The sequence below is a fragment of the Echinops telfairi genome, unplaced genomic scaffold (assembly GCF_000313985.2).
Source record: "Echinops telfairi isolate 266 unplaced genomic scaffold, ASM31398v2 ScPeMD7_655;HRSCAF=1070, whole genome shotgun sequence".
NCBI lineage: Eukaryota > Metazoa > Chordata > Mammalia > Afrosoricida > Tenrecidae > Echinops > Echinops telfairi.
In genome coordinates this window covers 22169321-22185114 of record NW_022104553.1, presented here as the reverse complement: position 1 = coordinate 22185114, position 15794 = coordinate 22169321, and the positions used below count along the sequence as shown (strand labels likewise).

The 15794-nt window shown below is 54.8% G+C and overlaps 1 protein-coding gene across 1 annotated transcript in view; it reads left to right on the top strand.

Annotated features, from left to right (window-relative positions):
• The first annotated feature begins 4231 nt into the window (after window positions 1–4231).
• Window positions 4232–15794, top strand: part of PPFIA3 (PTPRF interacting protein alpha 3) — an 18886-nt gene continuing 7323 nt past the window's right edge. The window contains exons 1-19 of the mRNA XM_045292927.1: window positions 4232–4519; window positions 4791–4892; window positions 5182–5346; window positions 6142–6216; window positions 7049–7123; window positions 7518–7739; window positions 9367–9513; window positions 9604–9738; window positions 9889–9972; window positions 10116–10247; window positions 10674–10736; window positions 10878–10957; window positions 11275–11419; window positions 11967–12154; window positions 13219–13441; window positions 14119–14282; window positions 14380–14507; window positions 15100–15193; window positions 15518–15599. Coding sequence (XP_045148862.1) covers window positions 4280–4519; window positions 4791–4892; window positions 5182–5346; window positions 6142–6216; window positions 7049–7123; window positions 7518–7739; window positions 9367–9513; window positions 9604–9738; window positions 9889–9972; window positions 10116–10247; window positions 10674–10736; window positions 10878–10957; window positions 11275–11419; window positions 11967–12154; window positions 13219–13441; window positions 14119–14282; window positions 14380–14507; window positions 15100–15193; window positions 15518–15599 — 2544 coding nt within the window. The 5' untranslated portion in view covers window positions 4232–4279. The remainder of the gene's footprint in view (window positions 4520–4790; window positions 4893–5181; window positions 5347–6141; window positions 6217–7048; window positions 7124–7517; window positions 7740–9366; window positions 9514–9603; window positions 9739–9888; window positions 9973–10115; window positions 10248–10673; window positions 10737–10877; window positions 10958–11274; window positions 11420–11966; window positions 12155–13218; window positions 13442–14118; window positions 14283–14379; window positions 14508–15099; window positions 15194–15517; window positions 15600–15794) is intronic.

Here is a 15794-nt window from a genome sequence, read left to right as displayed (position 1 = left end):
GGGCCGCCTGGCAGCGCCCACCCCGGGTACCCCTGGCCGAACCTCCCCCAGATCCCGGATTCTCTTTCTCATCCTCGGGTACCGCCAGCCTAGATCTCACAAGCCCACCACCGGGGACCCAGGCGTGCCGCTTCCGGCGCCCAGAGTCCCCAACCGAGCCCCGCAAGCCCAGGCGAACTGCCTCAGCGCGCCTCCTCCAGGGCCCAGGAGCCTGGCTGTCCGGGTCCAGACCCCGAGACCCTCTCTGAACCTGGCTTCCCCTCCTCGGCCCAGGCCCCGGGGCGGGGGCTGGTGGTGGTGGCTCCAGACCCCCAGCCATGGCCGGCTGCGCCCCATCGCACTCGCATCGCACCCCCCAGCACACACACTCTGTACCCTGAGTCTGCCCGTCCCCAGCCCTCCAGGCTTGGGCAGTCCGTCTGCCCAGGCCGGCTCGCCGGCGCCCTGGACACAGGCCCGCTCTGGAGCTGTCCATGGTCGGCACTAGGCGCCTCGCCTTCTCCGCCGACTGCGCCGCCGCCGAGGAGGAGGATCCCCCAGCCGCGCTGTTGACCCGGGGATCCCCGGGCCCTCCCCGACCCCAGTGCCGGCCCTCTGGCTTCCGCCGGCTGGCCTCTCAGCGCCCATCTTCAGCCTCCCAGTTGCTCCATTTGGGTTTCTGAATACCCCTGCTCAGTCTACCTTAGGGACCCTGACATGGGGTGGGGGGTGGGGGTGTTCCAGCGCCCACCCATCTCGGGGAACACTGCTGGTTCTCACCCCATCTGGCTTAAGGACCCAGCACCCCCTCAGCACCTAGGATTGCAAGCTCCCAGCTTTGCCTCCTTTGGAGACCCAGTTCCATAGCTCCTGCGCCCCTCAGACAAAAACACCCAGCACACCCAGCGCCCGCCCCAGCATCCCAACATCTGCCCCTTAGGGATCCAGGCGCCATGAGTCTCTTTCCCTTTCAAAACCGGGAATGTAATTCTTGGGCCTCTGCCCGCCCTCTTCCCCTCGGAGACCTGGGTGTCTTGTCACTTTCTCTGACACCCTTAGAGTTTAGACCTTTAGCCTCTCTGTAACCTTCCTGAGGTCCTAGCCCACCCTTTGGGGAAGGAGCCAGGCTTCCAGGCACTCCCCACCCCCACCCCCACCCCTACCTTCCTTTGCCTTTCTTTCCTTTCCATATTTCTTTCCTCAGGCCTCACTCTTAGGGAACCACGTCCCCATGACTCCCACCCCTCTATCAACATCACATTTTCTAGACAGTGCCCACACCCCCTCTTCATCTTCCCATGTCATCTTAAGTGCTGGGCTCACAGGGACCCTCTTCTCTATTCTCCCCCAAATCCAATTTCCTGCGAGGTTCCCATCATCCCAGGACCTCCAGAGACTCTTGTCAAGATGCCCCATCCTACAAGTACCCTCTCCATCCCGATAAGCCAAACATAACACCCCTTCTTCAGGCTGTGTTCCATGGTCTAGACTTAGTGGAGCATCTAGAACCACGGTTCTCAACCTGTGGGTCGCGACCCCTTTGGGGGTTGAACCACCCTTTCACAGGGGTCGCCCGATTCATCACAGTAGCAAAATGACAGTGATGAAGTAGCAATGAAAATAATTTTATGGTTGGGGGTCACCACAGCATGAGGAAACTGTATTAAAGGATCACAGCATTAGGAACGTTGAGACCCACTGATCTAGAACCTAGTCCCACTGCCCACCTTCCCCATCTCTGTTGACACCTGTGTTGTTGCAATGACTGCTTCGCATTCTAGATTCCCTTCCAGTCTTAGAACACACTCAGGTGACACCTCTAGTCCACACGCACCCACGTTCTAAGTTCTAGGTCAGATGCAAGATTCTAGTTTTTTTCTAAGGTGATTTCACAGACGCAGGTCATGCCCCCAAGGCAAATTCTGAGCCCTTCTCCTTTTTAGCAGGTTCGAAATTTCTAGCATCCATTCCTTCATCTTCTCCGCTACATGTTCACCTATCTTCTAGGTTCCAGCCACCATCTTTGGCTTGCTTTAGGTGCCATTATCTGCCCAGGAGCAGTCTACGCTCAAAGATGTACGCCTTCCGATTGTGATCTCTGGCCCTTTTCCAAGCCGTGCTATCTGTTCTAGAATGTCTTTTTGCCATCTAATTCCACAAACTTAAGTCTAGAAGATTTCCATTGATGGGCTCCACATGCCACCTTCCTGGCTTCACCTTTAGATTCTCACCACCATCGATCCACCTTTCCATTCCTGGCCTGTCTTCTTCTCCTGTTCCTTTCCTCGGATGGCCTTGGTTGAGAACTTCTCTAGTGAATTGTGGAACCCAGACAATCTACATATGTTGTAGGTTCTCGTCTCTTGAGGAATTTCTCTAGCCTAGAAATATTCTAGAACACCATACCTTATCCTAAGAAATTTTCAATTCTCTATGTGTACTCCCTGTCTCCCCCGACTCCCACCACTTTTTCCAGGCCTTTCTAAATTTCAGGCCAACTCCTTGCTTAGTTTCCAGGCTTGCCTTGGCTGTAGTTGCTAGGGCATTTTCTGCATTCTAGAGCAAGTCTTTGGTTTTCTGAAGCTTAGCCTTTCCAGCCACGGGATACAATCACCAAGGTGTCCCCTGCTCGATCCGGTGTGATACCTCCACCTCACCAGTGGGGTCTATGTTCTAGATGATGTCTCTTGACTGAGTGTGGTGCACATCGCAGGAAGTTTGTTTCTCAGGTGCCATCACCCATCCCTTCTGTGTTTGGGATTCTGGGATAATCCAGGCATTTTTAAATGACTGGAAGATTCCTGGTCGGATTCTAAATTCTAGGCTTCAGACCCGGATTTTAGAATATGCCCCCCGACTCTCTGTGTGGCTCTTCCCCCAAGCATGTAATAAACATAGAATCATACATCCTTTCTGCAGGTAATACCTCATTCCAGTACCGTTCTAGATTCTTCGCCCAGGCTGGCTGGCCTTTGAATATCTTCTTAGTGAATTTGAAGTTCTAGAGCAGTCTACCTAGAACATCTTGTATTGCCTCTTCTCAGTAGGTTCTGGGTTCTTAGCAACGTTTTCCTGACTCCTAGTGACTGAAGGCTCAGGAATCTTGATCCCTAGATCCGCTGTGTGAAATACTCAAGGGTACCAGCACCCAGCTCCCTCGTCTTCCAAGACCCAAGGCCCCCTGTCCCTTCCTCTCCTCCCAAGAGTGCAAGGTTCCAGACCTAGACTTTTAGATGCGGTCTGTCTGCATGTTGGGCGGGGTTGGGAGTGATCCACTTTCAGAAACAGAACCGGTTATGCTGGGGGAGAGGGAGAGGAGGGTACAGAATGAAAGTCCTGCAGCTTTCTGCAGGGCCAGTCAGACCCGTTGAACCAGCTGTCTGGGGAGGGAGGGGTGCAGGGGGACCTTTATTAATCTCTCCTCCACCCCTGGCTCCAGTGACCCAAGTCTTGTCCTCCTGCTCTAGAAATCCCGGCCCTTTCCACTTCTCCTTCTCAGCCACAGCTCCAAGAGGGCTGGGGAGAGGATTGAGTTTGGACTCCTGGGGTCCCCGGGGAAGCAGGATCTGACAGCAGGGATTTCTGGGATTAAGGGAGGAGGCAACTGAAGGCCCAGACTATGTATCTTGGGGAGGACTGGGCTGTGATTTTGACTCTTGGAATTGAGGATGAAGGGGCCCGAAATCCAGACTTGGACTTCTGGGTCCCAAGGAGTGTACCCCTAACACCACCCTTAAAAAGAAAAAGTCAAGTGAATTGCTAAATTCTGACCAGCTAGGGTCCAGGTATCTGGACAGTAGGAGTGGGGTTGGAGAGTAGGTGAGACCCATTGCTGTGATGTTATAACCACATACCAGTGACCTAATTCCTGACCCCCATCACAGTGGTCTCCAGAGAGCATGGCTTCGAAGGGTTCTCGCTTGGGCCTCAGTTTTCCCTTCTGTGCAGTGGGTTGGGTTTCTCAGCTGATCCAGAATTAAGTGGCACCTGGGTTTTTCACATTCGCTCATCCAAGGCCCTGTCTGAGGTTACACCTGAGTGGCCAAGCCTCCGTTTTGCCGCCAGTGCCTTATGGGAGTCTGACCTCACTTTCTCCAATTGCTCTGGCCCAAGTAGCCACGCCTGCTATGGCCAAGAGCATTACACTCTCCCCTGATCCGAATGAATGGTCCTCAGTGTCTCCAGTGTCATGCTGGGTGGCCCGGCCTCAGTCTCTGAGTGGCCAGGCCTCAGTTTCTCTGCCTGTGCCTGGAGGCCTGCCTCAGTTACCCGCCCCCGCCCGCAGGCTGGCACCGCCGCCATGATGTGCGAGGTGATGCCCACCATCAGCGAGGATGGCCGGCGGGGCTCGGCGCTGGGCCCGGACGAGGCGGGTGGCGAACTGGAGCGCCTCATGGTCACGATGCTCACGGAGCGCGAGCGGCTGCTGGAGACGCTGCGCGAGGCGCAGGACGGGTTGGCGACGGCGCAGCTGCGGCTGCGCGAGCTGGGCCACGAGAAAGACTCGCTGCAGCGCCAGCTCAGCATCGCGCTGCCCCAGGTCTGGGCGGAGCCGAGGGCGGGGCCCAAGGGAGGCGGGGTCTGGACCCGTGCCGGAGCCGAGGGGGTGATCCGGGAGGGGTGGGACTTGGCTCTTGGAGGGGAGGAGCCTGAAAGAGGCTCGCCTTGAAGGGCGGGGCCGGAGCAGTACGGAAGGGAAGGCGGGGCTTAGCAAGAAGGGGCGGGGCCTGCAGACTTTTGAGTCCCCAGGAATGTGAGAGATGGGGAAAAGTGCTGATCTGATGATCCGGACCCGGCTCACTTCCGGACAGGAGTTTGCAGCCCTGACGAAGGAACTGAATCTATGTCGGGAGCAGCTGTTGGAGCGGGAGGAGGAAATAGCGGAGTTGAAGGCGGAGCGGAACAACACGCGGGTGAGATTGGGGGCGGGGCCTACTTGGGTGGGCGGGGCCACAGACTGACGCGTCCTCATCTATCTTCCTTTCTGGTTTTCTCCCCTTTACCGACACCTTTTTTCCTTTATGGCCCCTCCTCAATCTCCATACCTTCCTTTTTATCCTCCACCCCTTCCTGTCTTGCCCCTCCCTCTTTTCCTGACCTGCCACCTTTATTCATGTGCTCACCCCACCTCTCTGGACCACTCTTCCTCGACCCTTCACCTCCCTGTCCCCGCTGATTTCGGACCGATGCCCTGATCGTTAGCTTCTCCTGGAACACCTGGAGTGCCTGGTGTCCAGGCACGAGAGGTCTCTGCGCATGACCGTGGTGAAGCGCCAGGCCCAGTCCCCAGGGGGGGTCTCCTCGGAGGTGGAGGTGCTGAAGGCACTGAAATCCCTCTTTGAGCACCACAAAGCCCTGGATGAGAAGGTGAGTGGATTACAGGTGGATGGAGTGGGAAGGGGAGAGAAGACAGAAACCCACCCCTGGTTGCTTGGGTCTCCCGGGCATGGGAGGGATTCTGGTTGGGATTGGTTGGGGCTGTCCAGTGTAGGAGGGACTCTGGTTGTGATTGGTTGGTCTGTCCCGAATGAGTAGGATTTTGGCTGTGGTTGGCTGGGGCTGTCCAGCGTGGGAAGAATGTTGACTGCTGTCCGTGGGAACAAGCCACTCTGACTGGGTGATAATAGAAAGAAGTGGGTTGGGACTCTTAGTGAGTGGGACTGTCAGGGTAGCCCGTTGGGATCGCCTCCCAAGTATGATCCAAACTCACTACCATCGAGTGGATTCCGACTGATAGTGAGCCAAATAGGACAGAGAAGAACTGTCTTTTTTTTTTCTCGTGTGTGTGTGCGCGCGCGCGCGCGTTCCAGTGCTGTAAATCTTTTTAAAAATTGTTTTATTGGGGGCTCGTACAATTCTCATCACAATCCATACATACATCCGTTGTGTCAAGCACATATGCACATTTGTTGCCCTCATCATTCTCAAAACATTTGCCTCCCGCTCTAGCCCCTAATATCAGTTGCTCCAGTGCTGTAAATCTTTATAGGAGCAGAAAGCCTCATTTTTCTCCCGGGAAGCATCTGATGGATTTGAACGGTTTGCTGATCTTGTGGTTAGCAGGCAAACACCCCCAGACCTCCTTCCCGAGCCCGGTGCACAGAGACATTCTAACCCGGCCCAATCATCTCCACCTCACTCCTGTCTTGCTTCCATCCTTAGGTCCGCGAGCGGCTGCGGATGGCGCTGGAGCGGGTGGCAGTGCTGGAGGAAGAGTTGGAGCTGAGCAATCAAGAGGTGGCATGTGGCCCCAAAGGGGTTAAGCCAATGGGGGGGGGGACACACTAAGGAGCTACCCATGGAGCAAGGCCTAGGAGATAGCCAGGGGAATGGGAGAAGGAGAACTGATTGGGAGAGAATCAATTGGGGCAGATCTCAGGCAAAGAAACAATGGGGTTAGACTATGGAGAACCAATGGGGTTAAACTATGCAGAATCAATGGGGTCAGCCTCCTGAGAAAATCAGTGAGTTCCAAAGAAGGAATTCAGTGGACAAGGGAATAGGGAGACCCTCCCATTGAGAGTCAGACTAAGCTGGGTTCCTGTAGGCTAAGGGAATGGTCAATGGCATGGATGCTGAAGGGGAGGGTCCTTGGATGGGGGGGGGGAGACAAAGCTACAAAGGAAACATCCACAAGGGGTGCTAAAGAAAGATTAAAGGAAGACTTGACTAAGGTTAAACTACCATCACTCTTGGTCAAGTGGAGAAGACGCAGGGGTGAGGGTGGAGTGGAGGATCCAGGAGATGGATCAACACTGTGGCTGCAAGCACAAGAACAGTGGTGAGGGTACGCAGGGCTGGGCAGTGTTTCCTTCTGTTGTTCGTGGGATCCCTGTGGGTCAGAACTGACTTGAGAGCATCTCAAAACAACAGAGGATTGAGTGAGGGCACAGTCAAGGAGCAACCAAGTGGGTGGGCATGTGGGTAGACCCTGGGGTGGGATGGGGTTAATTCCAACAGGACCAGCGGCAGCACAGATGGAGGCTCCTATGACTTCCCCAGTGCCAATGGGAGTAGAACTTGGGGTTCCTAGAGCCTGTTTGCCCTGAACCCCCTTCTGCTTTTCTAGACTTTGAATCTTCGAGAGCAGATGTCTAGGCGACGCTCCGGCCTGGAGGAGCCAGGCAAGGATGGAGATGGGCAGGTGAGAGGTGGAAGGCCTTCCCTCTAGTGGCTTCCTGTTTCTTTATGAATCCCCATCCTTGTGACTTTCATCCCATCCCCTGACTTTATGATGGTCCTTTTTTAAAAGTTCAATATGACCCTCACGGACCCCCCCAGGGAAGCTGAACCCTGAAGACCCTTACTGACCTTTGCCTTCAGATTCATGGCACTTAGCTAACTGCTATGACCCTCATTGACTTATGTGGATCTACACAATCCTTGTGAGTTGCCACCTGACATACATGGTGACTGCAGGTGTGCAAAGTAGAACCGTCCTGGCCCCGGCTGATCAGCTTTCTCTTTGTATCCCTTCTCTGTCTAACTCTTCCGAACTTGGGACCCTGCTTCTTCCTCCTTCCCCATATTGACTCCAGGCCCTTGCCAATGGCCTGGGTCCCGGAGGGGACTCGAACCGGCGGACGGCCGAGCTGGAGGAGGCCCTGGAGCGGCAGCGAGCGGAGGTGTGCCAGCTGCGGGAGCGCCTGGCGGTATTGTGCCGCCAGATGAGCCAGCTGGAGGAGGAGCTGGGCACCGCCCACCGCGAGCTGGGTAAGGCCGAGGAAGCTAGCACCAAGCTGCAGCGAGACCTCAAGGAGGTGAGGCTGGAGCCCCTGGTGGGCTGCCCTCCGCCCCTCCCCTGAGTCCCAACCCTCCCCGTTTGCCCACCGAACTTGTGTATGAGGAACGTGGCATCAGCTCCTTGTTTTGTGTTGGGCTCTTCCCGGCTCTGAGCCGCAGGGGCCTCACCTGTCAAATAGGACCCATGGCACTTGTCAAAGGGTAGGCTCATAGCAGCCCACCTACAATTATTATGTGACCTATGGGGAATTCTCTTGAGCCTTTAAGTTGAATTTCTTTGTCTGCATTTCACTCCTTCCTGGTGTAGGACCCTTGAACTTAACTCCCGAGCACAAAGGGCTGCTGGGAATTGTAGGACCTGGGGTCTTGAGGGCAATGGATGAGAATGAGTGAAGAGCATTTATTTGTCATTTCCCACCAGGGGTTTTTACCTTGCATTTTAAGGTAAAAGGCTCCCAGGGGCTGCTGGGAAGTGTGGTTCCCTCCTCTGGACTTTTAAGGTGTTGCCTCCCAAATGGACGGGAACTTTGTTTCCCAGGAGACCCTAGGGCACATGCTTTGTGATTCTAAGCCTGGGCTCCACCAGAGCTTATGAGGATATATACAAAACTCAAAAACTCACTGCCACGGAGTCGATTTTGACTCATAGTGGCCCTACAGGACAGGGTAGAACTGCCCCTGTGTGTTTCCAAGACTGGAACTCTTTAAGGGAGTAGAAACCCTCATCTTTTTCCCCGCAGGGCAGTTGGTGGTCTTGAACTGCTAACCTTGTGGTTAGCAGCCCAATGTGTAACCTACTATGCCCCTAGGTCTCAGTATATATATTTGGTGGAAAGGTACACAGAATCCATGCACCCTCCAGTTCACTGATTTCTGCATGCTTGGTGACATGGATGGCATTCTTCCAGTTGTGCAACCGTTCTTGCCCTTCTTTCTGCATTGTTCTTTCCCACGCCGACATAGACTCACTGAGTCCTAAGGTCTTATCTAATCTTTAAAGCTATTGTCTTTGGATCCCAGAGACATCGTTATTTAAAAAAGCACAGAGCTCAAGGCAGACATTCTTGCTAATGAAGCTAAATTATCTTTTGGTTTAAAGAAGACTTCCGGGCATAGTTTTTGTTTAAGGTTAAAAATGATTTCAAGGCAATAGTTTCCAAGATTCATCCAAGCCACCACAAAGTCTGGGTTGCACAAGGACTTATAATTCGGTTCTGCATTTCCACCTCTTGATCAGCATTCTAATATAGAATCATTGATCAAAAGATCCAGTAATGAACATAACTGGGCACCATCTAGTTCTTCTGGTATCATCACAAAGGAAGCAATTAGCCGCCCGGTTTCGGCTCCTCCTCTTCTGAGACCTGGATTTTTGAGAAGTGTAGAGCCATGGCCCACAGGCTGTGGAATTCTTGGAGAATCGAAGTCAGCACTACCCTAAAATCGCTTAAAATTGCAGCAGCAGGGTTTAAGGTGGACGAGTCCTGGAAGCTTTGAGCAAGTGTGACACCATTCTGGCGCCCAGACGACAGGGGATTTCATTTCCCAGGATACCCTGGGAAGCCCGGTGTGGGGTTCTAAGCTTAGCTTACCCTTGGCCCTTTGGGGAGCTCTGGTCCACACGGCCCTTGTTCACCTCTGCAGGCGCTGGCACAGCGCGAGGATATGGAAGAGCGAATCACGACGCTGGAGAAGCGCTACCTGAGTGCCCAGCGGGAGGCCACGTCTCTGCACGACGCAAACGACAAGCTGGAGAATGAGCTGGCCAGCAAGGAGTCGCTGTACCGGCAGGTAGGGAGTGTGGCCGGAAAGATGGGGTGGGGCCGGGGCTATCGCCCAGGTGACCTAGTCCTGCTCCTTCTTGGCTTCTCTGCACCCCAGAGTGAGGAAAAGAGCCGTCAGCTGGCCGAGTGGCTGGATGACGCCAAGCAGAAGTTACAGCAGACGCTGCAGAAAGCGGAGACCTTGCCCGAGATAGAGGCGCAGCTGGCGCAGCGCGTGGCGGCGCTCAACAAGGTGCCAGGGAGAGATGGGGCGGAGCCTGGAGAAGTGGGCGGGACCTGAACCTCCGGTGGTGGGTCTGGAGGCCCGCAGGGGAGGAGCCTGGAGCTCGGAGGGGCGTGGCCTAGTGAGGCAGACCCTGACGTCATCGGTTTCATTCACTAGGCCGAGGAGCGCCATGGGAATTTTGAGGAGCGGCTCCGGCAGCTGGAGGCCCAGTTGGAGGAGAAAAATCAGGAGCTGCAGCGGGTGAGTGGGCGGGGCCGGAGGACTGGGTGGGGCGGGGCCTTGGCATTGGGGTGGGGCTTAAGCGGGGAGGCAGGGCTTGGGTGGAAGGCAGCACACTGGGCCAGGTGGGCTTGAGCAGCCTTGACCCGCTTCCCCTTGGGCAGGCGCGGCAGCGGGAGAAGATGAACGACGATCACAACAAGCGGCTGTCGGAGACGGTGGACAAGCTGCTGAGCGAATCCAACGAGCGCTTGCAGCTCCACCTCAAGGAACGCATGGGGGCTCTAGAGGAGAAGGTGCAGCCCTTGTGGGCACAGACCTTTCCCCCAGATCCCTTTGCTGCGATCTCTCCAAGCCAGGGCGCCCCATATGCTGCAGATTCCTTGACTCTCCTTCAGCTCACCCCAAGGCCGAATTCTGGGGCGCCCGTACCCAGAGTCCTTGGAGTCCCCTAAAATCCCTGGCCTTCTGCACTCTCCAACTTTGAATCCTGAGATGAAACAAAATGACAGATTCTGGGGCTCCCTGGGAACTCACCTCCCTCCAGGGCATCTTTAGCTCCCAAGCCCCACCTCTCCAGCTATCCATTTGTGCGCACCCCCATTTACCTTGGACTCTTCTCTGGCCCTTTTCCATGCTGGGGAGGCTTCTTGGGGGGAAGGGGCAGGGCCTGCTGCCTCTAGGGCTCCACCCCCTCACCCCCCCCACCCTGTTCCTTGCAGAATTCCCTGAGTGAAGAGATCGCCAACATGAAGAAACTTCAGGATGAGCTGTTGCTGAACAAGGTAAAGGGTCCCCTGAGAGGCAGGTTCCCGAGAGGCTGGCCAAGTACCCGGATGATAGAGACCAGAGGCCGAGCTGACGTAGGAGGGGCTTGCAGACGCTCTTGTGACACCTCTCTGCGACCCGCCCCCCTCCTCCCTCAGGAGCAGCTCCTGGCAGAGATGGAGAGGATGCAGATGGAGATCGACCAGTTGAGAGGGAGACCCCCATCCTCTTATTCTAGGTGACAGTAGGCCCCGGGGTTGGGGACCCATCTCTGCCCGTGGGGCACCTCCCCATGGCCAAACTCATTCCTACTCACATCCCTAGGTCTGCCCACCTCATGCCTGGCCCTCTAAGCACTGCCCTCTGGCGGCCATGCCTCCCTCTTCTTTTGATCCTCATGACCTGTGATGTGACCTCGGGCTCTTTTCTCTGACCTTCGACTTCAGATCCCCTGCTCAGTTCTGACTCAGATCCTGCCCCATAGACCCCACACAGCTTCCTTCTTTTGTTCCGAGAAACCCCCCCCTCACCTCACTGCCTTCTCCATGCCCGCAGGTCTCTCCCTGGCAGTGCTTTGGAACTCCGTTATTCCCAGGCACCCACATTGCCTTCTGGTGCTCACCTGGACCCCTACGGGGCTGGCAGTGGCCGGGCAGGCAAGAGAGGCCGTTGGTCAGGGGTCAAGGACGAGTCCTCCAAGGTCAGCAGCTGCCTCTGGGGATTGGACTGTGCAAGGATGGGGTGGGAAATGGAGTCAAAGATGGGGAGCTCTGAACTGAAGAGCAGGGTTCTCCTGGCTTCACCCCACCTTCTCTTTCTGCACCCCCCACCACCTCAACTCCATCATCCTCACCTGCCTGGATATCTCTTCGTATGGATGCCCTGTTCCTTGGTGAGAACATTAGAGGAACAAAGGGGTGGGGGCCGAGGGGGGATCTGGGGGGAGTGCGGGCATGGTAGGGGGCTGCCAGAAGAAGCAGTTTAAGCTGGCTCAAGGGAACAGTGTTTGGGGTCATCATGGACGGTGGGGGGGTCTTGGTTTGGAGACAGTTGAGGCCCTGGATCCAGAAAAGGGAACAGACAAGAGAGAAAGGTGGGCTGCGTCCCATGGTGAGGCCCATCCAGCTCAAGGGGTATGACCTATGTCGGGGCCAGTGGGAGAGGTCAGGAGGGGGTGAGCAAAGACCAGTGCCAATCGCCCCCCTGGGATCATCCTATTGCGTGCCCCGTCCTTACAACAGAGACAGGAGTGGGAACGATCTACCCCTGCCGGGTCCATGCCACCGCCATTCCCTGGAGAGCTGGATGGCTCCGACGAGGAGGAAGCGGAAGGGATGTTTGGGGCTGAGCTGCTGTCCCCCAGTGGGCAGGCTGACGTGCAGACATTGGCCATCATGCTTCAGGAGCAGCTGGAAGCTATCAACAAGGAGATCAAGTAGGCACCGGGGCCCCGCCTTGCCCCACAACTAGACCGACACCACCGTTACCTTCCCTTTCAAACTGCTCAAAAGGACCTCACTCACAGTCCCTCTGACTGTGCAGACTGATCTGAAGGCCTGAGCCCATTTCCCTCCCCACCCTCCTCAAGGGAGTCTCACAGCCCTCCCCTCCCTCCAACATTCAGGAATCCCTGAGGATTCCTCTAGGATTCCCCTATGTGCTGCATATTCATGATTGCCCAATACCCCAAAGACACAATCCCCAAATAACCCAGCATTCAAAGATCTTTGCAGCACTCCACGGATAGTGTGGTTCTATACAGCCAGGACCCAGAACCTCCCACCATGACTCTCAAGATGAAACAATACGCTTCCTGATCCAGACGATCAAGAGTCTTACCCTAACCCCATCAAGAATCCCAACTCTGCATACCAAGCCTTTCCACCCACTATAACCAGATCTCATTAAGCAAGCCCAACTGATGTCAAATCTTCTCTCAAGACCCTAACAAGAGTCCTTCCTGTTCAGCAAGTCTCCTCCAGTCTTACACTCCCCATGTTCCCCCAACAAACACTCACACAACCATAACCGCTACCTTCCATTCAATCTTCTTTCTGACTTGCTACATCAGCGCTCATATACGTCACGGCTCATTGACTTTCTCAGATCCTAGATCATCAGAGCCCCTGGACGTATCCAAGTATCCAGTCACATTAGAACCTTGCTCTTAGAAGCCAACTTGGAATTCATCTTCATACCCACTATCATCCTTTTATGCTTTCCCAGAACCACTTGGGACTGAGAGAACCATCCAGAGTAGATCCCGATCCCTTTGACATCCCTAATCTCTCCATGACCTCTGGAGCCTATCATGACCCCTCGATGCCCTCGGAAACCATGAGGCCCTGATGCGTCCACCTATAAACTCATGGTGCCTCTCCCAGAATTCCCCTTGACCTGCCAGGTCTTCCTCCTGGCCCATTGCGATTTGCACACTCCCTCTTCCTTTCATCATCTGCCTCGGCCTTCTCACTTGGTCTCCTTACTTTTTCTCCTCAGGCTAATCCAAGAGGAGAAGGAGACAACAGAACAGAGGGCAGAGGAGTTAGAAAGTCGGGTGTCCAGCTCTGGCCTGGACTCCCTGGGTCGCTATCGAAGCAGCTGCTCCTTACCCCCTTCTCTCACCACCTCTACTCTCGCCAGCCCCTCCCCTCCCAGTTCTGGTCATTCAACACCCCGTCTGGCTCCCCCTAGCCCTGCCCGTGAGGGCACAGACAAGGCCGTGAGTGTTCTGAAGTCTCCTTGGTTGGAGGGAGGGGGGAGGTCAGAAACAAGGTTTTATGACAGATAACCATACTAACCCTTGACACCAGGGGTTTATTTAAAAAACCTCTCTAGTGCTCCCTAAAGGTTCAACTCAAAAGGGGACGTTGAGCACTAAGTTCCTCATCCTTAACTACTCAGCTGTTAGTCAGCTCTGGTCTACTTTGACCTGTTTTATACACCGAAGTTTCTGCATAGAATTAAAAAAAAATGTTTGTGTTTTGTTTTTAGGACTAAACAAATATTTGAGGACTGTATTAAATCCTCAACACTGGCTGTAGAGAGAGGCCTCAGAGTTATCAGCCTTATTTTACTGATTTGAGCCCCAACTGTCTGCTTCCAGAATCTATACCTTTATTAGCTTTCTCTGCGAGCAAGCAGATCCCACTGCTGACACTAAAAGTTCAGAAACTAGAAAGATGTGTTTGCCACGCCTTACAATCACGGCAGTCACCACGTTTACATTTCTGCTGCTCAACCCCACTTAACCTGGGCTACCTTCAGAAAAGGTTTCCCACCCCTTCCCCAAACCAGATGCAACTCAGTCTCATCGTCCGATCCACATCTGGACTAGTGGGGGAATTCCCAACATGACTCCTTCAACTCAAATGACGAGCTCATTCCCTCCATCCTCAGAATCATGTCCCCAAGGAAGAAGCTGGGGCCCCTCGGGGAGAAGGACCAGCCATCCCGGGAGACACCCCACCTCCCACCCCTCGCTCTGCCCGCCTTGAGAGAATGACCCAGGCCTTGGCACTACAGGCGGGGTCCCTGGAAGATGGGGGGACTTCACGGGGCAGGTAGGAAGGACAAGGAGCATGCTTAGGGGGGGTGAGACAGGTCTGGAGAAGACTTGGGGAGTATGGGATCGGCTTTCATACTATCCTTCTTACCCAGTGAGGGTACCCAGGATTCTCTGCACAAGGCCCCCAAAAAGAAGAGTATCAAGTCATCCATAGGCCGTCTCTTTGGCAAGAAGGAGAAGGGGCGCATGGGACCACCAGGCCGGGACAGCCCTTCCCTGGGTGAGGGTCCCCCCATCCCAACCCTTTTTTTCCTTTTCTTTCCCACCCTTCTTCTTTTTGATGTATCTGTTTCATTCGTTCACAGCTTCATTCATTTGGTAATCAATTCAGAATGTGGGAGGGGCAGGAGTTGGCCATGGGATAGAGGAAAAGTAGGGAAAAGGAAAGAGGGCCCTTTGGAATGACTGGGTGAGTCAAATAGATTCATTCCTGAACGATTTATTAAATAACAGAAGGACGAGGGGCATCCCGAAGACCTTTGTAGTGACATCACTCTGGCAGCTTGGGATGATTTACACCAGGGGCATTGGCCAATGCTTCCCTTTTTCTCCTGCCCTGGGTAGTCGGCTTTTAAACATTTACTGGTACAGGACTACTACCACCCCAAGGGCATCCCAGGGACTCGGTGGAGCCCTACTTTGGGGAGGCCTCCATGTAATTGCCTGGGGGCAGCGGGGAGGTGATTCTGGTCTGCCTCTATCCCTACTCTCTTGGGCCCTCTGTCTTCCGGAATCCTCCTCATCACCCCCAACATGAAAGATTTCTGCATCCTCCCCGAAATCTCCAAATTTTGACCTCTCCCTACCTTCAGCGGGGACACCCTCGGATGAGACCCTGGCCACTGACCCTCTGGGGCTAGCCAAGCTGACAGGCCCAGGAGACAAGGACCGAAGGAACAAGAGGAAGTGAGTGTGTGTGTGTGTGTGTGTGTGTGAGTGTGTCCATGCACGTGCATGTTTGTATGGACACACATGATAAGAAAATGCTGGAGGGGATGACTCAGATCTTGGATCTTCTTTCCTGGGAACCAGAGAACTTCCTGAGTCTCTGCTCTCCGGATGGGGCTAGGGGTGGGGGTAGGGGCGAGAGATTCACAAGCCTTGCTTTGTTTTTAAAAGTGTCTATGTTTTCTGCATGTATGAGAATGAGGGTGTAGGGAAGGGGGCTGTCCAAGAGGGCTGGAGGTCTCCGCCCCTGATGGACTCTGTTCGCTTTCTTCCCCACTCCAGGCATGAGCTCCTGGAGGAGGCCTGCCGCCAGGGCCTGCCCTTTGCTGCCTGGGATGGGCCCACTGTAGTCTCCTGGCTGGAGGTATTGGGGCCCAGAAACGCCCTCTTGATACCCCGCCCAACCATTCTGACATCCTTCCCAATGGGGTCAGCACCATTCTCCTAGCTCAGCGGTGCTGGGGGGTGAGGGTGGGACAGGGGGAGGGTCAGACTTCCTGTTCCCATTCACACAGCCAACTCCTGCTGCTGTGATAAAACCCACCTTGGTTCCTGGTCC